The sequence below is a fragment of the Taudactylus pleione genome, unplaced genomic scaffold (genome assembly GCF_031769625.1).
Source record: "Taudactylus pleione unplaced genomic scaffold, aTauple2 ptg000428l, whole genome shotgun sequence".
NCBI classification, from domain to species: Eukaryota; Metazoa; Chordata; class Amphibia; order Anura; family Myobatrachidae; genus Taudactylus; species Taudactylus pleione.
In genome coordinates this window covers 2,470,431-2,496,447 of record NW_028284830.1, presented here as the reverse complement: position 1 = coordinate 2,496,447, position 26,017 = coordinate 2,470,431, and the positions used below count along the sequence as shown (strand labels likewise).

Genomic DNA, 26,017 nt, shown 5'->3' with positions numbered 1-26,017 from the left:
CGTAGGAGGTTGCTTCCACAAAATGTGGAGAAGATGATGTTCATAAAATGAATGATCAACTCTTCCAGGGAGACCAGCCTCCAGAACGTACAGAGGGACCTGTGGTTCCAGCAGGGACGAATTAATACTCTGTGAGGATGAGGATGTACATAACACTGAAGAGGGTGAGGAATCTGTGGATGAGGAGGATGAGGACGACTTCTTGCCTCCGTAGAGCCAGTTTGTGCAGGGACAGATTAATTGCCAGCTTGTTTTGTGGGGGCCCAAACGAACCAATCATTTCAGCCACAGTTGTGTGGCAGACCCTGGCGCTGAAATGATTGGTTTGTTAAAGTGTGCATGTCCTGTTTATACAACATAAGGGTGGGTGGGAGGGCCCAAGGACAATTCCATCTTGCACCTCTTTTTTTTCTTTGCATTATGTACAGTTTGGGGCCTAGTTTTTCAATGCCATCCTGTCTGCCACTGCAGTTTCACGCCTAGATGGGTCACGTGTTTGTGCCGCCCACTCGTGTCGCTTAGCATAGTCATCCAGCTACCTCGGTGCAACCTTTTGGACATAAAAACACTATTGTGAGGTGTGAGGTATTCAGAATAGACTGGAAATGAGTGGAAATTAAGGTTATTGAGGTTAATAATAGCATAGGAGCAGAAAAACCTACAAATTCTGTGATTTTAGCTGTTTTTATGCTTTTTTTCAAAAAAATACAGATCCAAAACACAAAACCCAGAACCCAAAACACGGAAGGGTGGTTTTGGCAAAACCAATCCAGATAAAAAACACGAAGAAAGATCCAGATCCAAAACCAAAACACAAAACACGAAAAGTGGCCGGTGCACACCCCTAGTGCGCAGTAGCCGCACGTGCATCAACAAAGTAGTGCCAAGCGTGCGCCTGTGTCATAAGTAAAGGGCCGGCTGGCTTGACCGTTAAAGGGTGCTGTAACCCCCGAAAGTACACTCCAGTCCAAACCAAAAAAAAAATTATTTTCTGTGTTTGTGAATTGTGTGCGCAGTAGCCGCACGTGCATCAACAAAGTAGTGCCAAGCGTGCGCCTGTGTCATAAGTAAAGGGCCGGCTGGCTTGACCGTTAAGGGTGCTGTAACCCCCGAAAGTACACTCCAGTCCAAACCAAAAAAAAAATTATTTTCTGTGTTTGTGAATTGTGTGCGCAGTAGCCGCACGTGCATCAACAAAGTAGTGCCAAGCGTGCGCCTGTGTCATAAGTAAAGGGCCGGCTGGCTTGACCGTTAAGGGTGCTGTAACCCCCGAAAGTACACTGCAGTCCAAACCAAAAAAAAAATTATTTTCTGTGTTTGTGAATTGTGTGCGCAGTAACCGCACGTGCATCAACAAAGTAGTGCCAAGCGTGCGCCTGTGTCATAAGTAAAGGGCCGGCTGGCTTGACCGTTAAGGGTGCTGTAACACCCGAAAGTACACTCCAGTCCAAACCAAAATAAAAATTATTTTCTGTGTTTGTGAATTGTGTGCGCAGTAGCCGCACGTGCATCAACAAAGTAGTGCCAAGCGTGCGCCTGTGTCATAAGTAAAGGGCCGGCTGGCTTGACCGTTAAGGGTGCTGTAACCCCCGAAAGTACACTCCAGTCCAAACCAAAAAAAAATTATTTTCTGTGTTTGTGAATTGTGTGCGCAGTAGCCGCACGTGCATCAACAAAGTAGTGCCAAGCGTGCGCCTGTGTCATAAGTAAAGGGCCGGCTGGCTTGACCGTTAAGGGTGCTGTAACCCCCGAAAGTACACTCCAGTCCAAACCAAAAAAAAAATTATTTTCTGTGTTTGTGAATTGTGTGCGCAGTAGCCGCACGTGCATCAACAAAGTAGTGCCAAGCGTGCGCCTGTGTCATAAGTAAAGGGCCGGCTGGCTTGACCGTTAAGGGTGCTGTAACCCCCGAAAGTACACTCCAGTCCAAACCAAAAAAAAAATTATTTTCTGTGTTTGTGAATTGTGTGCGCAGTAGCCGCACGTGCATCAACAAAGTAATGCCAAGCGTGCGCCTGTGTCATAAGTAAAGGGCCGGCTGGCTTGACCGTTAAGGGTGCTGTAACCCCCGAAAGTACACTCCAGTCCAAACCAAAAAAAAAATTATTTTCTGTGTTTGTGAATTGTGTGCGCAGTAGCCGCACGTGCATCAACAAAGTAGTGCCAAGCGTGCGCCTGTGTCATAAGTAAAGGGCCGGCTGGCTTGACCGTTAAGGGTGCTGTAACCCCCGAAAGTACACTCCAGTCCAAACCAAAAAAAAAATTATTTTCTGTGTTTGTGAATTGTGTGCGCAGTAGCCGCACGTGCATCAACAAAGTAGTGCCAAGTGTGCGCCTGTGTCATAAGTAAAGGGCCGGCTGGCTTGACCGTTAAGGGTGCTGTAACCCCCGAAAGTACACTCCAGTCCAAACCAAAAAAAAAATAATTTTCTGTGTTTGTGAATTGTGTGCGCAGTAGCCGCACGTGCATCAACAAAGTAGTGCCAAGTGTGCGCCTGTGTCATAAGTAAAGGGCCGGCTGGCTTGACCGTTAAAGGGTGCTGTAACCCCCGAAAGTACACTCCAGTCCAAACCAAAAAAAAAATTATTTTCTGTGTTTGTGAATTGTGTGCGCAGTAGCCGCACGTGCATCAACAAAGTAGTGCCAAGCGTGCGCCTGTGTCATAAGTAAAGGGCCGGCTGGCTTGACCGTTAAGGGTGCTGTAACCCCCGAAAGTACACTCCAGTCCAAACCAAAAAAAAAAATATTTTCTGTGTTTGTGAATTGTGTGCGCAGTAGCCGCACGTGCATCAACAAAGTAGTGCCAAGCGTGCGCCTGTGTCATAAGTAAAGGGCCGGCTGGCTTGACCGTTAAGGGTGCTGTAACCCCCGAAAGTACACTCCAGTCCAAACCAAAAAAAAAATTATTTTCTGTGTTTGTGAATTGTGTGCGCAGTAGCCGCACGTGCATCAACAAAGTAGTGCCAAGTGTGCGCCTGTGTCATAAGTAAAGGGCCGGCTGGCTTGACCGTTAAAGGGTGCTGTAACCCCCAAAGTACACTCCAGTCCAAACCAAAAAAAAAATTATTTTCTGTGTTTGTGAATTGTGTGCGCAGTAGCCGCACGTGCATCAACAAAGTAGTGCCAAGCGTGCGCCTGTGTCATAAGTAAAGGGCCGGCTGGCTTGACCGTTAAAGGGTGCTGTAACCCCCGAAAGTACACTCCAGTCCAAACCAAAAAAAAATTATTTTCTGTGTTTGTGAATTGTGTGCGCAGTAGCCGCACGTGCATCAACAAAGTAGTGCCAAGCGTGCGCCTGTGTCATAAGTAAAGGGCCGGCTGGCTTGACCGTTAAAGGGTGCTGTAACCCCCAAAGTACACTCCAGTCCAAACCAAAAAAAAATTTATTTTCTGTGTTTAGCCGCACGTATATATCAAATCGATATAACATAAATGGAGGACCAAACTTTCTCCGATAAAAATAAAATAGAGAAAGATCAAGAACCACTTCCTCCTAGTGCTGAAGCTGCTGCCACTAGTCATGACATAGACGATAACATGCCATCAACGTCGTCTGCCAAGGCCGATGCCCAATGTCATAGTAGAGGGCACATACAATCCCAAATGGCAAAGTTCAGGAAAATGACCTTGAAAAGACATTTAAATCAGCTGAAGAGAAACGTAAACTTGCCAATATGCCATTTACGACACGGAGTGGCAAGGAACGGCTAAGGTCGATCCCTAGTATGTTCATGACTAGTTATTCAGCTTCACATGACGATGGAAGCCCTCCTCCCACTAAAAAAATCAAAAGAGTTAAGCTGGCAAAAGCACAGCGAAGAACTGTGCTTTCTAAGAAGATATCACAAATCCCCAAGGAGAGTCCAAGTGTGGTGGTGGTTGCGATGCCTGACCTTCCCAGCACTGGACGGGAAGAGGTGGCTCTTTCCACCATTTGCACGCCCCCTGCAAGTGCTGAAAGGAGCACCCACAGTCCACTTGCTGATATGCAAATTGAAGATGTCACTGTTGAAGTACAACAGGATGAGGATACTGGTGTAGCTGGCGCTGAGGAGGAAGTTGGCGAGGAGGATTCTGATGGTGATGTGGTTTGTTTAAATCAGGCTCCGGGGGAGACAGTTGTTGTCCGTGGGATGAAAAAGCCCATCACGGTCATGCCTGGGCAGAAGACCAAACATTCCACCTCTTTGGTCTGGCAATATTTCTATCCAAATCCGGACAACAACTGTCTTGCCATATGTACCATATGTAAAGGTGAAATAAGTAGGGGTAGGGACGTCAACCACCTAGGAACATCCTCCCTTATACGGCACCTGCAGCGCGTTCTTAAAAAGTTACTGTCAAGTTCAGAAACTTTGGCTAAGACCGTAAGCAGTCCAGGGACACCTAAATCCCGTTGTCCTGTTGTATCCAAGCGCCTGCAAACCACACCGTCAACTCCCTCCTCGTCAATTTCCTCCTTAGTCAGGATCGGAAGTAGTCCTGCAGGCCATGTCACTGGCATGACTGACTCTCCTATCCGGGATTCCTCCGGAGGATCCTGCATTGCTACGCCTACTGCTGCCGCTGCTGCTGTTGCTGCTGCTGGGAGTCGTTCATCATCCCAGAGAGGAAGTAGGAACACCACTACTTTTACTAAACAATTGACCCTTCAACAGTCCTTAGCGAGGAGGATGAAGTACGACAGCAGTCATCCTGAAGCAAAACGTATAACTGAGGCCTTGACTGCTATGTTGGTGTTAGACGTGCATCCGGTATCCGCCATTAGTGCAGTGGGATTTAGACAATTGATGGAGGTAGTGTGTCCCCGGTTCCAAATCCCGTCTAGATTCCACTTCACTAGGCAGGCGATACCGAGACTGTACAGAAACGTCAGAAAAAGTGTCCTCAGTGTCCTGAAAAATGCCGTTGTACACAATGTCCACTTAACCACGGACATGTGGACAAGTGGAACAGGGCAGACTAAGGACTATATGACTGTGACAGCCCACTGGGTAGATGTATCACCTTACGCAGCAACAGCAGCAGCGTCACCAGTAGCAGCATCTCAGAAACGCCAGCTCGTTACAAGGCAGGCTACGCTGTGTATCACCGGTTTCAGTAAGAGGCACACCGCCGACAACCTCTTAGAGAAACTGAGGGAAATCATCGCCCAGTGGCTTACCCCACTTAGACTCTCCTGGGGATTTGTGATATCTGACAACGCCACCAATATTGTGCGGGCATTACATCTGGGCAAATTCCAGCACGTCCCATGTTTTGCTCACACAATAAACTTGGTGGTGCAGAATTTTCTGAAAAGCGACAGGGTCGTGCAGGAGACGCTTTGGGTGGCCCGAAAAATTTCTGGCCACTTTCGCCATTCAGCGACTGCGTGCCGAAGACTGGAGCGCCAGCAAACACTCTTGAACCTGCCCCGCCATCACCTGAAGCAAGAGGTTGTGACGCGGTGGAACTCAACCCTCTATATGCTTCAGAGGATGGAGGAGCAGCAAAAGGCCATACAAGCCTATACATCCACCTATGACATAGGCAAAGGAGGGGGTATGCACCTGACTCAAGCGCAGTGGAGAATGATTTCCGTGTTGTGCAAGGTTCTCCAGCCCTTCGAACTTGCCACACGTGAAGTCAGTTCAGACACAGCCAGCTTGAGTCAGGTCATTCCCCTCATCAGGCTTTTGCAGAAGCAGCTGGAGAAAGTGAAGGAGGAGCTAAGACCGAGCGATTCCGCTCGGCATGTGGGACTTGTGGATGAAGCCCTTCATTCGCTTTGCCAGGATTCCAGGGTGGTCAATCTGTTGAAATCAGACCACTACATTTTGGCCACCGTGCTTGATCCTAGGTTTAAAGCCTATGTGGTGTCTCTCTTTCCGGCCGACACAAGCCTGCAGAGGTGCAAAGACCTGCTGGTGAACACACTGTCAGCTGAAGCGGAACGTGACACGTCAACGGCTCCTTCTTCATTTTCTCCCGCAACTGGGGCTGCCAGGAAAAAACTTAGGTATCCTAAGCAACCCGCTGGCGGTGATGCAGGGCAGGCAGGACCAAGTTTGGACATCTGGTCCGGACTGAAGGACCTGGCAACAATTTCTGACATGTCTACTGTCACTGCATATGATACTGTCACCATTGACAGAATGGTGGAGGATTACATCGGTGACAGCATCCAAGTAGGCATGTCAGACAGTCCATACCTGTACTGGCAGGAAAAAGAGGCAATTTGGAGGCCCCTGTACAAGCTGGCTCTATTTTACCTGAGTTGCCCCCCCTCCAGTGTGTACTCCGAAAGAGTGTTTAGTGCAGCCGGGAACCTTGTCAGCGAAAGGCGTAGGAGGTTGCTTCCACAGAATGTGGAGAAGATGATGTTCATCAAAATGAATTATCAGCTCTTCCAGGGAGACCAGCCTCCAGAAGGTACAGAGGGACCTGTGGTGGTGGATTCAAGTGGGGACGAGTTAATACTTTGTGAGGATGAGGATGTACACACTGAAGAGGGTGAGGAATCGGTGGATGAGGAGGATGAGGATGACATCTTGCCTCCGTAGAGCCAGTTTGTGCAGGGACACATTAATTGCCAGCTTGTTTTGTGGGGGCCCAAACGAACCAATCATTTCAGCCACAGTTGTGTGGCAGACCCTGGCGCTGAAATGATTGATTTGTTAAAGTGTGCATGTCCTGTTTATACAACATAAGGGTGGGTGGGAGGGCCCAAGGACAATTCCATCTTGCACTTCTTTTTTTTCTTTGCATTATGTACAGTTTGGGGCCTAGTTTTTCTAACTGCCATCCTGTCTGCCACTGCAGTGTCACTCCTAGATGGGTCACGTGTTTGTGCCGCCCACTCGTGTCGCTTAGCATAGTCATCCAGCTACCTCGGTGCAACCTTTTGGACATGAAAACACTATTGTGAGGTGTGCGGTGTTCAGAATAGACTGGAAATGAGTGGAAATTAAGGTTATTGAGGTTAATAATAGCATAGGAGCAGAGAAACCAACAAATTCTGTGATTTTAGCTGTTTTTATGCTTTTTAAAAAAAAAATACAGATCCAAAACACAAAACCCAGAACCCAAAACACGGAAGGGTGGTTTTGGCAAAACCAATCCAGATCCAAAACACGAAGAAAGATCCAGATCCAAAACCAAAACACAAAACACGAAAAGTGGCCGGTGCACACCCCTAATTTGAATGTATATATCTCTGTTTTTTCTTTTTTAAAACAGTGTCATAATGGGGGTAAGGTGAAATGAGGGAGATTGGTAGACTCTTCAGGGAGACAGGGAAATTGCTGCTATTTCAGGGAGTCTCCCTGACAATGAGGGAGAGTTGGCAAGTATGGCACAAAATGGCACACATTGGTTTGCGCGTTCGCAGTAAGGGTTAACTGGACTTTTCAAGCATGCACAGTAGCAAGTAATCACTCAATTGCGCAAACATAGGTACCGTGGCACCTCTGAATCAGGTCATTCATTTATTCACATCTTCAGAGTTTCAGATACAAAGGGGCAAATATATAAATATGTCCCTTTGCGCTGAAACATCCTGCACCACCGCTTATTGCTAAAATGTGCTAAAAATAGAGGTGTAATGGCACATAGCTCACCCATCTGGCAATCTCTGCCCCCTCTGTATCGCATCAGCCTAGTGCTGCTGCAGTACAGAATGACGACCGCTGGGCGCGTTGCTCGAGATCCTGCAAAAACCGCATGATCTCAGTGCCAGAGAACCAGGCATACGCAAAGATGTTGGGAGGTGATGGCAGGACTGGTAAGTAACACATAGAGCCATCCTCGGGTGGCATCAGAGCCGTAACTAGACTTTTTGGTGCCCTGTGCCAGAAAGAGCATTAGGGACAAAATGCACCCAAAAAAGGGCCATGGCTTCATGGGGAAGGGTGAGGGAAGAGATACGAGAGGCCAGGAGATGCTGGGGATGAAATAAGAGGAAGCTACAAACAAGAATGATCATAAACAGAAATTTGACAGGCCCAAACAGCGCCCCCTGACCTGTGGTGCCCTGTGCGACGGCAGCGGCCGCACTACCCTAGCTACGGCCCTGAGTGGCGTAATGTGTAAGAAGACAGGCGATATAAAGTTCTGCTTTTCAATGTTTACTAAGTGACCATAACGATGTAATTAACACATAGGGAAGACCTCTAATCTTTCCACTGTCTGCCTTTCCATACATTATCACCTCTTCTTACATGTGCCCCAAAGTATCTAAAACTACACGTGTCCTCATACACCTGTCCTTATTGCACGCCATGGCACAAGATGTATAGACGCTCCACCACAAGTAGCGGGGCAGAACTTTCTTACTGTTTCCTGAATTAAGGGGTCTATTTACTAAGCCTTGGATGGAGATAAAGTGGACAGAGATAAAGTACCAACCAAACAGCTCCTGTCATTTTTCAAACACACCCTGTGACATAGCAGCTAGGAGCTGATTGGCTGGTACTTTATATGCTGTTACTTATCACTTCCGGGTCTATTTATTAAGCCTTAGATGGCGATAAAGTAAATGGTCAATTAGAGGCGAAAAGGCGGAAAAGTTTCGCCTGTCCGACTTTCCGCCTCCTTCGCCTGTTTCAGAGGCGGAAACTTTATGCCTCTGAAACAGGCGTAAAGTTTTCAATTCCTAAACAGGCGAAAACGGAAAGCGCCGAAAAGTACTGTCAGAAGAGGGGGGAATCAGTCTCTACCCCCAAAAACGATGCACTAACATTGGGGATCAATGTATATGTGTACTAATAGCCCTAATAAAAGTATTTGGGGTACTTAAGTAGTTTAAATTGCTTATTATTAGCGTCTTAATAGCATAAAGCAGCATTTTTTGGTGATAATAAGTAGTCCAGTCAAATTTGGGGTACTTGAAAATGGGTGCTAGGATATTTTTATGTCTGTAAAGTAAACTTTAAAAAAAACGTGAAAAACCACCCTCATACATGCACCTGCAATCCCAAAAACACTTGGCCCCTCCTTACAGCACCCCAAAAAGTCTATTTCGCTAGTTGTTTTTTTATAGTTGTCCCCCCACTTTTTACTTTTTTTCGCCCCCAAAACAAAAGTACTCTTTTGGGGTGTTCTGAGGTAATTTTCTTTTATTATTTGGTTGATTTGTCCTTTGGGGGGCTGTCCCAAGGGTTCTGAGTCGTTTCCCCACGTTTGCACCCCAAAATAACAATGTTGCACTTTTTTTCACCTGCTATTCATAGGAGATACTTTTCCGCCTATTACAATGCATTGAGTTTCCGCTTAGGCGAAATCATCCTGGAATTGAATATGGAGATACTTTGAAAGTAGCAGAAAGTCCGAATCCGCGACTTATCTCCAAACGGCACTTTTCGCCTCTAATTGAATCCGGCCCTTAGTCACTAAGTCTGGGGTGCGTCTAACAGGCTATATGGAGCAATTTGAGGATAGGTGTATATAGACACAGGAACCAAACAGCAAAAACACATGTAATAATATTCTGAACAGACACTTGGGAGCTAGTTGCAGTGTTGCACAAGTCTGGGAGCTTATCTATACAGATCTGTGGAGGGACAGTTTTGGACGAGGAGGGGATGTGTGTCTAGACTATAAGTGGTACAGACAGGAGGTCATCATTATTCCTACACCTAACCCAGAACTATCCCAGACTTGTACTACGTGTGTTGTAAGTTTCCTGTCCTCTCCATCCAGCTCTGCTGACAAGCTATATCCTGCAATATGCGACTCCCATATCCTGCCCCCAGTAGTGGGGATACGAAGGGTTACAGGCAGTGCCTCCCCTCCTTTGTATAGCTGCAGTCAGAGTAACTTGGTGACAGGGAGAGCAGCTGGTGACAAGAGTCATATTCTGTGACAGCAATGAGACAGGACAGATCACTGCTACCTCTCAGAGCACTCTCCTGCGCTCTAGCTGTCTCTCTGGCACCCTGTGCGGCTGTGATTCACAATGTGCCTCATGCCTCACCTCAGCTCTGCACACCTGGCAGCTCCCAGGGCAGGTAAGGTGTATAGGGGGTGTCGGGTGGAGGCTAAAAGGTTCTAATCATCACATTATTAATATCAGCCTGCAGCGAGTGAGGTGCAGAGTGACATAATGTGTACAAGGACTTACAGTACTAGGTATTATTTACTTTATATGTAATATTACCTGGTAACGTAATATTGTATTATGTAACGGCTCATTCATTGCCTGTGTGTGCGTGCGTTTACCTTTGATTGACCGTATATATATATAATTATATATATGTATATACATATACATAAGTAACGGTACTTCACTGTATACATGTGCGTGTGCCTGTCGTTGTGTGAGTTTGTCTGTCCCAGTGCAAACTTCTGCGCATGTATATATCTATGCATACGTGTGACTTCTGTATGTCTAGTCCTGTGTTTACCTGTGATTGTCCATAACCCTGTATATATATGAAACGCTACATCTGTGTATACATGTGAGTGTGTCTGATGCTGTGAGCATGTATATATATTTATACAGTGATTGTCTCTAACACTACGGGGTAAATTTACTAAAGTGAGAGTTTTTAGAAGTGAGTTTTAAAAGTGATGTTGCCCATAGCAATCAGATTCTACTTAACATTTAACTAGCACCTTCTAGAAGATAATAGCTAGAATGTGATTGGTTGCTATGGGCAACATCTCTTTTAAAACTCACTTCTAAAAACTCTCACTTTAGTAAATTTACCCCTTCATGTACATACGTGTGAAAGTCCGTCACAGTGCAGATGTATATATCTGTGATTGTGTCTAACCCTGTGTACACGTGTCTCCTTCTGTACATATGTATTAGTGTGTCTATGCCTGTACATATACAGTATGTGAGTGTGGGGTCTATTTACTAAGCAGTGTTAGGAGACAGAGTGAAAAGTGATAAGAAAGTGATAAGGTACCAGCCAATCAGTTCCCAACTGTCATCTTTCAAACACAGCCTGTGAGATGGCAGTTAGGAGCTGATTGGCTGGCACCTTATCAATTTCTTATCACTTTTCACTCTGTCTCCTAACACTGCGTAGTAAATAGAGCCCTGTGTCTCTCTCGGTGTACCTCTATGTATAAGTGCACCTCTATGTATAAATATATATCTAGATTCTAAACCTGAATACATGTAAGTGTGTCTCTTTCTGCATACATGTACCGGTCCCTATACCTGAATGTATGAGACTCATGGGCATAATGCAGAGTTATACGTAGTCCCGTGTTGTATACATTCGCACTGCGTGTGCTACGGAAATGAGTGCATCGAATTACGTACATGGCATTTCCAGATCATCTACACTCATTACTGAGTTGGTGGGATTGTGCAAAGCTCAGTGAGGGAGAGTTAATGTAACTGCGGGCAGGACCGTTGTGACATTCTGCGGGCACCGGTGATACAAGGTAGTGTGGCCACACCTAGGACCTCTTAGAATAAAATCAATGGTAAATACTATGCGTGATGTAGATTTGCATCGACATACGGCACAGAGGGGCACATTTCTTCCTCTCAGCAACTCCCCAGGGCCCTGCTGGGACCCTTAAACAATGTCAGGCTAGGGCAAATAGTAACCGCCAGCAGCCCCTGTCCCCATCTTGGCGTGGTTGACTGCAGGCTACGCAGAGCTGTGTGTAGGTGAAATACACTTGTTTGGAGGTGCATCTTTTGCACATAGTATATGAAATACCGGCAGTCGGGATGTCTGCTGTCAAAATGCTGACAGTGGCATCTCGATGCTCGGTATCCCAACAGGGGTCGGGTAAGTATACTAACCCCCCCTTCACCACCTAACCCTCCCTTCTTGCACCCTAACTCTCCCCACCCTGCACCCTAAACCTAACTCTCCTCCCTTGGTGCCTAAACCTAACCCTCCCCCCTTAGTGTCTAACCCCCCCAATGGTGTCTAACCCCCCCAATGGTGCCTAACCCTAACCCCCCCAATGGTGCCTAACCCTAACCCCCCCAGTGGTGCATAACCCTAACCCCCCCAGTGGTGCACAACCCTAACCCCCCCCAGTGGTGCATAACCCAAACCCCCCCCCAGTGGTGCATAACACTAACCTTCCCCCCCAAAGCCTAACCCCCCCACGTGGTGCCTAAACCTAACACCCCCGCTCCCCCTCAGCTAACAGCGAAGTCACTCCGGTGTACCTTAGTTTGGGATGGCGGCTGTCGAGATCCTGGCGTCGGGTTATAGACTGGCATCGGGATTTCGATGCCTATCTCTAATCTCGGGTCGGGCGTCCGACACCGGGATTTCGATAGCCGGAAACCCGTCCGCCGGCATACTAACTGCATCCCGTATTAGGAAAGTGCAAGGTGATGACTAGTAATGAATAATCCAGGCGCACATGTGGCCATATTTCCCTCTACATGCATATCTGTACATGGGTGAATACACACGTTTCTTTCCAGCTAGATGATAAGCCCAATATACTTTCCACATTCCATGTGAGAGCGTCTGTTTCTGTATATGTGTCTGTCCCTGTGTGTATGTCTGAGTATCGCATGTGATTGTGCCTACGCCATTGTATTATATACTAGCTGGGATCCCCGACGTTGCCCAGGTTGAAGACTGGACCCTGAAGTACACCTGCAGCCTTTATATGATTACATTGTCCTCACCTATAACCCCATTCCATTGATCCTGAATAGGACCCAACTGTTTGCTAACATGCATGCAAACAGTGGCGTACCTACCGTGGGTGCAAGGGGTGCGGCTGCTATGGTGCCTGAGCTGCTCTGTGGCCCGCCGCTCCCCCTGCATACAGTCACACACACAAGGTGGGCTGGTCCAGTCAGGGCTCCAAAGGGGAGCCCTGGTGGCAGCGGTGTTGATTTGGTGCCGGCCCGCTATCCGATTATAGCTGGCGCACCGGCAGGCAGACATGGAGAGACAGCGCCGTGGCTTCTCCAGATTGGCTGTTGGTTCATGAGCTCCGATTGGCTCACGACCGGCACCAGTTTCAAATTGCACCGGCGCTGTCTGTCCATATCTGCTGATGCCTGCCAGAGCACCAGCTGTAATGAACTGGGGGCCAGCACCGAGTCCACACCTGTTGGATGCTGATGGCACACAGGGGGAGGTGAGAGGCTGCTGGAAGGACACGGGAGTTGCTGGGGGAGGGGGTTAATGTGTAAAGGGCATTACTGTGTGGCATAATGTTATAAGGGGCATTACTGTGTGGCATGTGTAAGGGGCACTACTATTGTGTGAAATAATGTGTTATATATATATTTATATATATATTTACAGAAAATCAGTGTTTCCCAACTCCTTATAGTGCGTGTGTACCAATGACTTTCCATATGTTCATAATATAGTTACAATTCCTTTCAGGGGATTTTTTTAAATATTTTGTTGCAAGCCCGGGAATATTAAGAATCCTTATCATCACATATCAGGCTTGCCTACCCTCCCGATTTGGTTGGGAGCCTCCCGAATATCAGATGCTGCTCCCGACCCCCCGGAAAGGCAGGCAAGCCCTCCGGCTGCTGCCTGCCCCCCCATCCACTTATTATCACAGGGCTTCCCCCGGTATTTTTTCACAATTTATTTTTAGTAAATTCCAGGCAGATCGTATTTTCCATTACAATTATGAGAAATGCGATCTGTTTACTAAAAATAAGTAATAATTAGGGCTTGTAGTATAATTTTACGAATTGTACTCCAATTGCCCTTTAGTAAATTTAGGTGAAACCAAAATATTGTGAAAAGGGTGTGAAAACACCCCTTTTTCACTTTATGTCAGTAAAAATAATGTTAATAAATAGAGCCTTAACTCTGGATTTAATATGAACTTGCATGAGTTACTCGTGTACCCAGCTTTTTTGTCTCACAACTATGAGAACTCTTCCTGAAAGCTCATTAACAGCCTATCGTCAGGTTACTGTGTAAGTAGTCGGCCTTTCAAAAATATTTAAATTATTGAGAATATTGTTGTGTAAATGTAGCAGTTAGCTTATAGTGCAGTATGTATTCTCAGATAACATTTATCCAATAGAATTTATTGTTGGTAATTATATTATTGCATAACCACATGTTTAATGCGGCAATTCCTGCATAAATCATTCCGGTTACTTCTTAGGGTTTTGATTCAAGCTTCTGTTAATGATTTGCAGCTTGCTAAGGGACATGCAGTCACCATGGCAACCACAGGCATGTGACATGATGTATAATGAGCAGAGATGCTTTAGAATACACTCTTCTTTCTCTGCCATTATTAGTATTCAACATCCTAATCCTTCAAATTACATCTGGACCGTTACATAGAATAATTTTAGCTTCATCTGTATCAAATATAAAAGTTTGCAAGAACTAGCATAAAAGTTCCATGTCATGTTAGATTGAGAATATTTGTTGCCTGGTACTCATTTGCCTGATACATAGGACACACTGTATATCATAGCATATATGTGAATAATAATTCAACCATCTTTTGTGTTTTTAGTTGACACTAAACTTTGAAGACTGACGGGAGATCCCACTAATGTGTGTTAAAGAGGATCAGGATGTTCTAGATCAACAGGAAAAAATGGAATTTGTATCTTTGAAGACGTAGAATCACTGACGTATTTATGTGACACTTGTTTGCTGTCCTTTGTCTTCCTGCCATTGTCTACAGGAACTATATCTGCCGGGTCTCTAATACTGCAGAATGATTATCTTCTAATACAATCTCCTGCCTGGGGTGAGTCTTCAGGAGCCTGGAATATGAAACATCCTATGGACGTCTTGCCTCTGGATTATGCTTTATAAACCCATAAGATCCTTCTACGCAATCATGGCTGACAGTTTGGAGTACTCTACTTGAAACCCGGACTTCAATCTGACTATTCCCCAAATTCAACCCTCTCTAAACCTCTGCTGTAAGGATGTCAGCAATCGACGAGCTGCCACCACCAAGGGCCCGACCCAGCCAAGAACAGATACAGGATGATGCCCTGGAGGAACACACAGAACTTTGGTGGTCTAGGGAGCCGGTCAAGTCGATAATGTGCTACTGCTTAGCTGTGCTCCTCATCCTGTCATGTGGTATCGGTGGCATTGTGCTTCTGTCCACCACCACAAGTCGATCGGGAGAGTGGAGACTGGGTGTGGGTTCAGCTCTCTGTATACTTGCTCTGCTGGTTTTACTGAAGCAACTTCTCAGCTCAGCTGTCCAGGACATGCACTGTGTGAGCAGGCGTGAGCAGATCAATATGCTGAAGAGTGGGGGCCTATCGGATATAATAGTCTTCCTTGTAAGCTCCATCGTTATCCTGACATGTGGAATTGCCCTTCTCATTATTTCTGTCTCAGAAGAAACTCCAGGCCACCCTTCCGTACTGCTCACCATGCACAGCGTGGGGGTGGCTTTGGTGGCCATGGGATTGGTTATCCTTGTTGGCGTTTTGATATTTGTATTAGTGATGCTGTGTAGGTCTTGTGCCACCAGCCGGTTCCATCCTAGGAACATGAGTATATTCTCCATCTCTGGGCAGTTGCACCAGCGGCAGAACACCACCTCCAGTCTGGCCAACCTCATCTAAGTCCATCTTACACCCAAAGTCAACAGAGTTGAGCTCTTCTGCATCTTAACGTATTCTGTGGACCTGAGCCAAAATTAATGACAGCTGGATCGGTGTGAACGACGAGCTATGTCATGGAGTAACGCAGCTCCACGCACCTAGCATCTCTGGTCCAGGGTTATTTACTTGAAGTGGACACTTTAGCTTAAATCGCTATTAATAAGTCAACAGGTCTGAGTACATTGTACATCTGTAATATTTATCCGCCTGAATTTCCTGCAACAATCAGAAAAAAATAATATGAGTATTTTTCAATGCAGTACAGTCACTGAATTTGCAGATCTGTATGAGATATTCTAGTTTGTCACATACACTTAGGTGGATAAGGCTCATCTGTGGATCAGGCTCATCTGAGGTCATTATGGACAGTCCATTATACCGCCAGGAATGAGCCCCATCCTGCCTCCCTAAGCTCAAGTCAAATGAACGACAGCAAATAGACATTCCTCACCTGTAACTGCAATATATATATATATATATCCATATATGTATATATATATATATATATATATTTACATAAAATCAGTGTTTCCCAACTCCTGACAGTGTGTGTGTACCAATGACTTTCCATATGTTCATAATATAGTTACAATTCCTTTCAGGGGATTTTTTTAAATATTTTGTTGCAAGCCCGGGAATATTAAAAATCCTTATCATCACATATCAGGCTTGCCTACCCTCCCGATTTGGTTGGGAGCCTCCCGAATATCAGATGCTGCTCCCGACCCCCCGGAAAGGCAGGCAAGCCCCCCGGCTGCCGCCTGCCCCCCATCCACTAATAGAAATCCCCACTGCGACGGGGGCGATGACCCGATTTGCGCTGAATCGCGTCATCTCGGCCCTGCCCCTGCTTCACAATGCCTTTAATGATGGCATTGTGAAGAGGGGGCAGGGCCATGATGATGCAATCATGCGGCTCCGCCCCCGGCTCCACCCCAATCCATCATCAGTGTCCGGCCACGCCCCCGTACTATGCAGGCATTCAGCTCCCTCCCGGAAGGAGGGAGCTGAATGTCGGCAAGTATGTCACATATTGCGGCAATAAAGATCCCTTATTCGCTTAAATGTATTAATATAATATAAATGTATGAATATAACTCACGGGGAGATGGGCTCTGATAAGGACCCCCTTACAGCTACTGCACATGTGCGGATTTCTGGCTGTGCACAAGCGCAATGTGAAAAAAGGTGCAATGCACAGAGGGTCCTCCTGAAGCCCCCCCGGAGAGGGATCACAAGATCTCTCTCTGGCAGGGCTGCTCCATTGCAGTCTTAAGATGGCGTTATCCCACGCAGGCAGGATCCTGTTAAATGCTGCGGGGGCTGCTTTCTCCTGCTTTCTGTATTGCTACATTTTAAGGGACACGTAATTCTACACTTAAACATGCAAACACCACAGTTTCCATAGAATTGATTAATAAATATTCCTCGAGGAGTAACAAAAAAATAGAGCACAATGGCTGCCTAAATCGGAAAATAATAACAAAACCTTTATAACAGTAAATCATAAAGGTCATTTTATGTAACATAAGAACCTCCCTGACTGTTTTTCTTTGGTTCAATATCAGAGCACATTTAACAGTTCCTCTCCCATAAATATTTACAATGGTTTGCATGGAAACCGCAGGGGAAGCAACCTACGGATTTGGACAACCTCTCCATTTTATCTCTCTCCAAGGATTGATAGATCTCCCCCTATGTCACACATCATTTTAAACCTCGATATGCCACACTTTCTTTCATCTATCTCCATTTTCTATTACATTTCCAAGTAACTTAGGGCCTAATTCAGACCCGCTCGCGAGCGCTGAGCGCTTGCAAGCGGGTCGATGGTGCCCTAATGCACATGCGCACGACGGAGGGAGCTCCGTCGTGCGCATGCGCAAGACCCGCATAGCGACAGCCAAGCTGTCGCTATGGGTCTCGCACCAAAGGGAGCGTGCTGTCGATGGTGAGTGACAGCATGCCCCCTTTGGTGGGCGTGCCGGGGGCGTTGCTGCCCAGACGGAGGCGTTCCAATGGGAACGCCTACCGTCTGGGTCCGGCCCCACTGACATCACTAGTGATGTCAGTGGGAGTGCTTTTGGCTCTGATAGAGCCAAAAGCACTCCTTGGCTTGCGGCAGCGAGACCCTACCGCAGGGTCTCGTCGCAAGCCCGATGGTCGCGATGGTCTTGTCCAGCTCTGAATCAGGCCCTTATTTCCTACAAGATCTGCTGTATTCCTCAGACACTGTTCACTAACCAATTACACAATGAGAGTCAGTCAATCCTAATGGCCACACATCGCTAATCACAAAATCCAGACGTGTTCCCAGACTTAATTACTAAGCAGGAACTGCAAACAATATACACTCCGCCGTCCAGGAAACAGCACAAAATCTAATAGTGAACCATAAATAAAGCAAAAACAGGCCACAGTTAAATGTTAGATAAAATATACATACTTACCGATTGTTATAATCTCCTCCTCTGGAGAAGCCCAGAAAAGAGATGCAGATGGCAGCTGATGAGGGTGGAGCCTGATTATTCACGTCATTAGACCCTGCCCACTCATTGCAAAATGCTGTGAATTGCGCATCTAAGGATAGAAATGAGGCAATTATCATCACCCCCTCCCCAATGACTGAGATTCCCGGTATTACTCTATCCATCCTGTCCACTTTACTAGGAAGTGGGCAGGATGCAGTAGGACCACCCTCTCTTCAGGAGTCTCCCTGAGATTCCTGGAGAGTAGGTGAGTATGATTCAACAACAAGATGAAGTAACTGATTCTGAGCTGGGAGCAAAACAAAAAAGGAGCAACTTTGCACCAGTACAAACCATGTTAGAAACATAGAATTTGACGGCAGATAAGAACCACTTAGCCCATCTAGTCTGCCCCATTTTTAAACAAATTATTACCTTATTGATCCTTACTTCTTCTGAAGGATATCCTTATGTCTATCCCATGCATGTTTAAATTGCTCTACTGTCCTAGCCTCTACCACCCCTGATGGGAGGCTATTCCACTTGTCCACTACCCTTTCTGTGAAGTAATTTTTCCTCAAATTTCCCCTGAACCTACCACCCTCCAGTTTCAGGACATGTCCTCTTGTTCTAATACTTCTCGTTCTTTGAAGAATGTCTCCTTCCTTTACCTTGTTAAAACCCTTTACATATTTGAACGTTTCTATCATGTCCCCCCTTTCCCTTCTCTGCTCCAAACTATACATATTAAGATCTGTTAGTCTTTCCTGGTACGTTTTGTGATGTAGACCTTGCACCATTTTAGTTCCCCTTCTTTGTACAGTCTCTAATGTATAAATATCATTCTGGAGATATGGCCTCCAGAACTGAATACAGTATTCTAGATGAGGACGTACCAAGGACCTATACAGTAGTATTATCACTTCTTTCTTTCTGCTACTGATTCCTCTCCCTATACAACCAAACATCTGACCTGCCTTCCTCATTGCTTTGTTACAATGGTTGCTTGCCTTTAAGTCACCTCAAATAGTGACTCCTAGATCCCTTTCCTCTTCAGTAGTTTCCAGTATAGTGCCATTAATACTATATTTAGCCTTTGGATTTTTGAGACCCAAGTGCATGATCTTGCATTTTTTGGCATTGAACTGTAGTTGCCACGTTCTTGACCATTCCTCTAGTCTACCTAGATCATCAATCATTTGTTTTACCCCTCCTGGTGTATCTACCCTGTTGCATACCTTTGTGTCATCTGCAAAAAGGCATAGTTTCCCTTCAATACCATTTGCAATGTCACAAATAAAGATATTAAAAAGCACTGGTCCAAGTACAGATCCCTGAGGTACTACACTAGTAACATTTCCCTCTTGAGACTGCACTCCGTTTACTACAACTCTACTCCGTTTACTACAACTCTACTCTGTTTACCACAACTCTTGCAATGCAAGGGGGGGCAATTGATTTGATTGTTTTTTTGCATGCAGAGTATTAGCTGCTTTTGTATGTAGCCCACAAATGCTGGACAGCTTTATTTTTACACTGCTATATAGACTTCAGCTAAGACCATACTTGCCGACTTTTATCATGCCCTCTCCGGGAGACACCACTTTGGGGGGAGGCAGGGCCCTATCACCGTCACGGCAAACTGTTGTGAATCAAGTGACCTCAAAGAGTGGGTGGGGCTAAATTACATGGTTTTGCATAATTTAGCCCCACCCTTTCCATACAGAGCCACAATTCCCGGCAATTATTTGTCCATCCTGCCCAAATCACTAGGACATGGGTGGGATGAGGGAGATCGGGACACTTTTCCGGGGGTGTGTTACCTAAAAATTCAGGAACCACCCACAACTTCGGGGAGAATAGGTAAGTATGGCTAAGACACTCCTCCTAACTAAATCTCCCTGCTTATCTTACATCTGCCCCACCTATAGTGCAACATGGTTTTTCCAAGGTGCTAATTTGCTCTCTTTTTTTTTGCTTTACTCCCAACTCTGAATAAGCCTGAAAATAAGCACTTTACCTGATGTAAATACAGTCTATAGATTGTAAGCTTGTGAGCAGGGTCCTCTTATCTCTGTGTATGTTCGTAAATGCCTCATTTTACTACTGTGATTCCCACCAAATGTACAGACTGCGTAATATGCTGGGACCATATAAACACATTATTAATGATGTTTTTTTTTCAAAATTTATGCAACTCTGTTCTCCTTGCACCTCTATTTCAGTTTCTTCCTAAGAGGTCTGTAATAGAAACCATGGCTAACCATAAACCATTGTAACGTATACGGTATCTAATCATCAACAACTGTAATAGAGGCTTTACCTAACCACCAACAACTGTAATAGAAGCTGTATCTAACCATCAATAACTGTAATAGAAGCTGTACCTAACCACCAACAACTGTAATAGAGGCTGTACCTAACCACCAACAACTGTAATAGAGGCTGTACCTAACCATCAACAAAATGTAATAGAGGCTGTATCTAACCACCAACAAATGTAATAGAAGCTTTATCTAACCACCAACAACTGTAATAGAGGCTGTACCTAACCATCAACAAATGTAACAGAAACTGTATCTAACCATCAACAAATGTAACAGAAGCTGTATCTAACCATCAACAAATGTAATAGAGGCTGTACCTAACCATCAACAAATGTAATAGAGGCTGTATCTAGCCATCAACAACTGTCGTAGAAGCTGTATCTAACAATCAACAACTGTCAGGAGCTATATCTAACCAACAACAAATGTAATAGAGGCTGCACCTAACCACCAACTGTAAAAGAGGATGTACCTAACCATCAACAACTGTAATAGAAGCTGTATCTAGCCATCAACAACTGTCAGGAGCTATATCTAACCACCAACAACTATAAAAGAGGATGTACCTAACCATCAACAACTGTAATAGAAGCTGTATCCAACCATCAACAACTGTCAGGAGCTATATCTAACCACCAACAACTATAAAAGAGGATGTACCTAACCATCAACAACTGTAATAGAAGCTGTATCTAACCACCAACAACTGTAATAGAAGCTGTATCTAACCACCAACAAATGTAATAGAAGCTGTATCTAACCACCAACAAATGTAATAGAAGCTGTATCTAACCATCAACAACTGTAATACAAACAATATCTGACCATGGAAAAAAACACCCAGCTAGGCCACCTTTTTACATAAATGACCCTTCATGCCCCAGAATTTTAAATGCATTTTATTTTTTTAAATGTGAAGTTATCCATTGAACCACTTTAGATTTTAGAATATCGGGTGAGAACACCTCAGCTGATTCACTGGATAATGAATAACTTTTTCAGGCTGAATCCAGGCCGCTTATGTTTAGAACATTGAAAATAGAAATGTTCTGTAAAGTAAGGACATGTAACAATATATTGTTGTGCTTGTCTATTTTATCCGAAGACAACAATGTTGCAATAATTATATTATCACTTTATTTATATAAAGCAAGTGCCTGTGTTTGTTACCATTACCTGCATTATGCAGGAGACTTCTAGGGTCCCGGGGATTTCAGTATTCAGCATTACAGTACATGGTGTTTTGTGCGGTTGATGACATCATACATTTCCATTTCCGACTCGGCAGACCTAGCCGTCTCTAGGGCCGTTACATACGTGCTACAGACTTATTGTCGCAGAGGAAACATTCGTGCCTTTATTTAAAGAGGACATCAGCGTCATAACAATTTTTACGATCGGGAGTCTACACTATGTGATCCACACAATATATCATTCTAATCCGCATCGGAACGATATATCGAGCGATGGATCACATAGTGTGTACCCAGCTTAAATGGGCCGTCTATTTACTTTATATTTTGTGGATAAAGGTGCTATGTCCAATTCATGCAAATATCTCAGTTTCTCCTAAATGTAACATAACACCTTCATCCACTTGCCTCTTCAATTTACTTTATAGATCTGGCACGGTTTTACTACTTGGTAGAAGGAATGGGATATTGGAAAGTAGATAGTAGGATCATTAAGTTCTCCTTTAAAAAGATAGGTGGATCCTTGTATGGCATAATAAAACAAAGTGGTTTAACTCCCTATTCAACAGACAGAAACTTTTTGTAAAGAACTTTTCTTCCTGCCCTGAAAAGGCTACAGTGACGGGACACAATTTATTTTTATCCTGCTAGGAGAGCTGCTTAATCTGCCTCTTTCCTCTCATGTGCACATAATGAATCCATGGCAAAGGGTTTACATTGAAGGAAAATTAAAAGGACATGAACACTATTGGATCAAACAAGATGATTAATGATCAACGTCTCCCAGGACTTATTTCTGCTCCAATAGAAATGCTGACTGATTAAATTAAAACTAAGCAGCTGTGAGCGTCTACTGTATCTCACATTTTCCTGGGAGGAATGAATAAAACCTCCTATAGAGGGGAGGACTGGACAAGTGAAGAATTGACTATAGCAACCAATCAGCTTTTAGCTAGCATTTATCAAGTACATTCTATAAAATGATAGGCAGAAGCTGAGTACAAAGTGGAATATCACAGGGAACGGGATGTAACAAACGTTACTATCTTTATGCATTTGAGATGCTGATATTTTAATAATAGACACGGTACAAAATATATTTTTTCAGTACAAATGAATGATGATTATTTAATAAGAAGCTAATATATTACAGATTTATGAATGACACCTTGAATAAAGATAAGTTTACGATTTGGCCGGTCTCATTTGTTTTTTTCTACAACCTTGTATTTTATTGTATTTTTTTTAAGAGAGTTACATAAGTAGTAACATATTCTGGAGGATACAGCATACTCATGATCTCTAGGGAGAAGAAAGCACCAAAATGATGTTTAAATGTTATTATATAAATCATCATGTTGTTATGTCACTACAGGACCGGCTAGAGGTGGAACAGCGCATTGCTGGGCCCTGTAGAATAATTTGGATAAGGAAGGACTCATCGATGCTGCTCTCTCCTCCCAGTAGAGCAGGGGGTCCCTCAGCATGAATGGGGCAGGGTCATGCTTACTAGAGGCCTCCTGGGAGAAGTTATGCTGCTGGGACTGACCAATGAACAAGCAACTTTGCATTTCTGTAACTACGTAAATCAGTGGCGTAACTATAAATTTTGCTCCCCCATGACAGAAAAGTTTCGCCCCCACCCCCCGCCAAAATACAAACACACCCAAAGCAAAGACGATGTTTAAGGTGTTGCTTTCATGATACAGTAATGTACCTTACACCAAAGGTTCCCCAACGCCGTCCTCAAGGCTCTCCAACAGTTCAGGTTTTAGTGATATCCATGGTTAAGCACAGGTGGTTATATCAAATTGCCTGAGGTGCTAATTAAGTCACCTGTGCTCCACATGGATATCTCTAAAAGCTGGACTGTTGGGGAGCCTTGAGAACCGTGATTGGGAACCTCTGCCTTACACATTATGACACACTATATAACACATTATGCCACACTGGAATGCCCCTATAACACATTATGCCACACTGTAATGCCCCTTACAATACATTATGCCACACAGAAATGCCCCTTACACATGCCAAACAATAATGCCACATATAACACAAAATGACACACTGTAATGCCCTTATAACAAATTATGCCACACCGTAATGCCCCTATTTCAATTATGCCACACCATAATACCACATACAATACATTATGCCACACATTATGCCCCTTATAGCACATAATGCTACACAGCATGCCACACTAATACCCCTAATAGCAAATTGTGTACACAGTAATGCCCATTGCACATTTTGCCACACAGTAATGCCCATTACATCTCACCCTGACGGATCTACTTCACCAACCCTTCTCTCCACTCCTGTCCGTCTGTCACCTCAGCTCAAGACAGGTTACACAGTTTTTATGTCCGTGTAGAACCAGATTATTGGAAACATAGTTTATAACCTGTAAACTGCGTATATCAAGTTAGGGTTTCTGAGTACCCAATCAGTGGTGTAGCACCGTCGGTTTCAGTAAGTGTAGTGCAGACCGCAGTGAGTGTGGTCCACACTGCACAGTAACAAACACACCGGCGCCGGGTAGCAGGGGCTGGCTGGCAACTTTTAGCCTGGGGGGCAAATGCATGCAGGCGGCCCTGGCAGAGGGGTAGCGTGTAGCCAGGGTGCCCGAAGAACATGCGTGCTACGGTGCCTCCCCCCCCCTCAAGTGTTCCAGGGAGGAGGCGGGTCCATATGGGATTAATGTAAAGTAAAAATAAAGATTAGGAACAGCCCCATCGTGGTGCCCATATGCAGTGCCCCCCTGTGCCCCAGAAGAGGATCCCCTTATGCAGGCCTCCAGTAGTGCCCCCAGTAGTGATCCCCCTATGCAGTGCCCCTTATACAGTGCCCCCAGTAGTGGTCCCCCCTGTGCAGTGCCCCTTGTGCCCCCAGTAGTAAGCCCCTTATATAGTGCCCCCATTAGTGGTACCCCCTATGCAGTGCTCCTTATATAGTGCCCCCAGTAGCAGTCCACACCCCATGCAGTGTCCCTTAAATAGTGGCCCCAGTTGTAGTCTCCCCCCTATTCAGTACCCCAGTATTGCCCTTTTTATAGAGCCCCCAGCAGTGGTCCCTCGATGCAGTGCCCCCAATGGTAGTCCCCTCCACCCTATGTAGTGCCCCTAGTAGTAGTCCCCTTCCCCCTATGCAGTGCCCCTAGTAGTTGTCCCCTCCCCTTGTAGTGCCCCTAGTAGTAGTAGTCCCCCCTTGTAATAGTAGTCCCCCCCTTGTAGTGCCCCCAGTTGTAGTACCCCCCTTGAAGTGCCCCCAGTTATAATCCCCAGTAGTGGCCCCCCCTTGTAGTGCCCCCAGTAGTGATCTCCCCCTTGTAGTACCCCCAGTAGTGGTCTCCCTCTTGTAGTGCACCCAGTAGTAGTCCCTCCCTCTTGTAGTGGCCCCAGTCCAGTAGTGGTTCCCCCTTTGTAGTGCCAGCAGTAGTCTGCCCCCCTTGTAGTGCCCCCAGTAGTAGTAGTCCCCCCCTTGTATTGCCCCCATTAGTAGTAGTCCCCCTCTTGCAGTGCCTCCAGTAGTGGTTCCCCCCTTGTGACGCCCCCAGTAGTGGTCTCCCCCTTGTAGTGCCAGCCTCCCCCCAGTAGACACACGTAGTAAAAAAAACAAAAACACTTACCTGAATCCCCGCTCCCGCCGTCGCCATTCGCTCCTCCGTCTGTCCTTCCCGGGCATTATGGGAGAGATGTCATGTGACGTTATGACGCCACCCATTGCCCACTGCGGGAGCCGGAAGATGGAGCGGCTCCTGCAGTGGGCGCAGCAGCAGCTAATGAGAGTCTGACAGACTCTCATTGGCTGCTGCTTACAACAAACACACAGCTGCCGGAGCCGGCGGCTGTGTGTTTGTCACTTGTGTAGCGCTGACCGAACTCCGTCCGGTCAGCGCTACACATGCGGTGTAGTCTGTGTCACAGTGGCACAGACGGCCCGCGGCCCGCATGACGCTGTGGCCCGGGGGGCACATGGCACCCTGCCCCCCGGCCCAACCCGCCACTACCGGGTAGTACACTCGAACTACCTGGCAGCGGTGTGTTTGTTTTAGCAGTTAATGAGAGTCAGTCAGACTCTCTTTGACTGCTGCATCCACGGAGGGAGCTGGACTGGAGCTCACTCATGAGCTCCGCCTTCCAGCTCCCATAGAGGGAGATGGGAGAGACATCATGACGTCTCTCCCACAGTGCCGAGCGGGAGGACAGAGGAGCGGATGGCAGCGGGAGCAGGAGCGGGGATTCAGGTAAGTATAATGTGTGTGTCTTGTGTTATATATGTAAGGGCACTGCATAGGGGGACCACTACTGAGGCCACTGTATAAGGGGCACTACTGGGGGCACTGTATAAGGGACACTACTGGGGGGAGTTTTTTTGCTGGCTGTATTTATTTGCCTGCTGAATTCTTTTTACTGATATGCTGGCCATACACTAGTACGATTTCGGGCCGATTGCTCGATTTTAGACGTGTT

General features: G+C 45.7%; 1 protein-coding gene across 2 annotated transcripts in view; it reads left to right on the top strand.

Annotated features, from left to right (window-relative positions):
* Positions 1 to 16,002, top strand: part of TMEM125 (transmembrane protein 125) — a 52,006-nt gene extending 36,004 nt beyond the window's left edge. Inside the window, exons 1-2 of one of the 2 annotated variants that reach the window (XM_088447295.1) lie at positions 9,905 to 9,990; positions 14,432 to 16,002. In XM_088447295.1, the coding sequence (XP_088303421.1) occupies positions 14,856 to 15,512 (657 nt within the window). In that variant the 5' untranslated portion in view covers positions 9,905 to 9,990; positions 14,432 to 14,855 and the 3' untranslated portion in view covers positions 15,513 to 16,002. Of the gene's footprint in view, positions 1 to 9,904; positions 9,991 to 14,431 lie in introns of those variants that run through there. The other variant, XM_088447294.1, reaches the window with a different exon arrangement.
* The last annotated feature ends 10,015 nt before the right edge of the window (positions 16,003 to 26,017 follow it).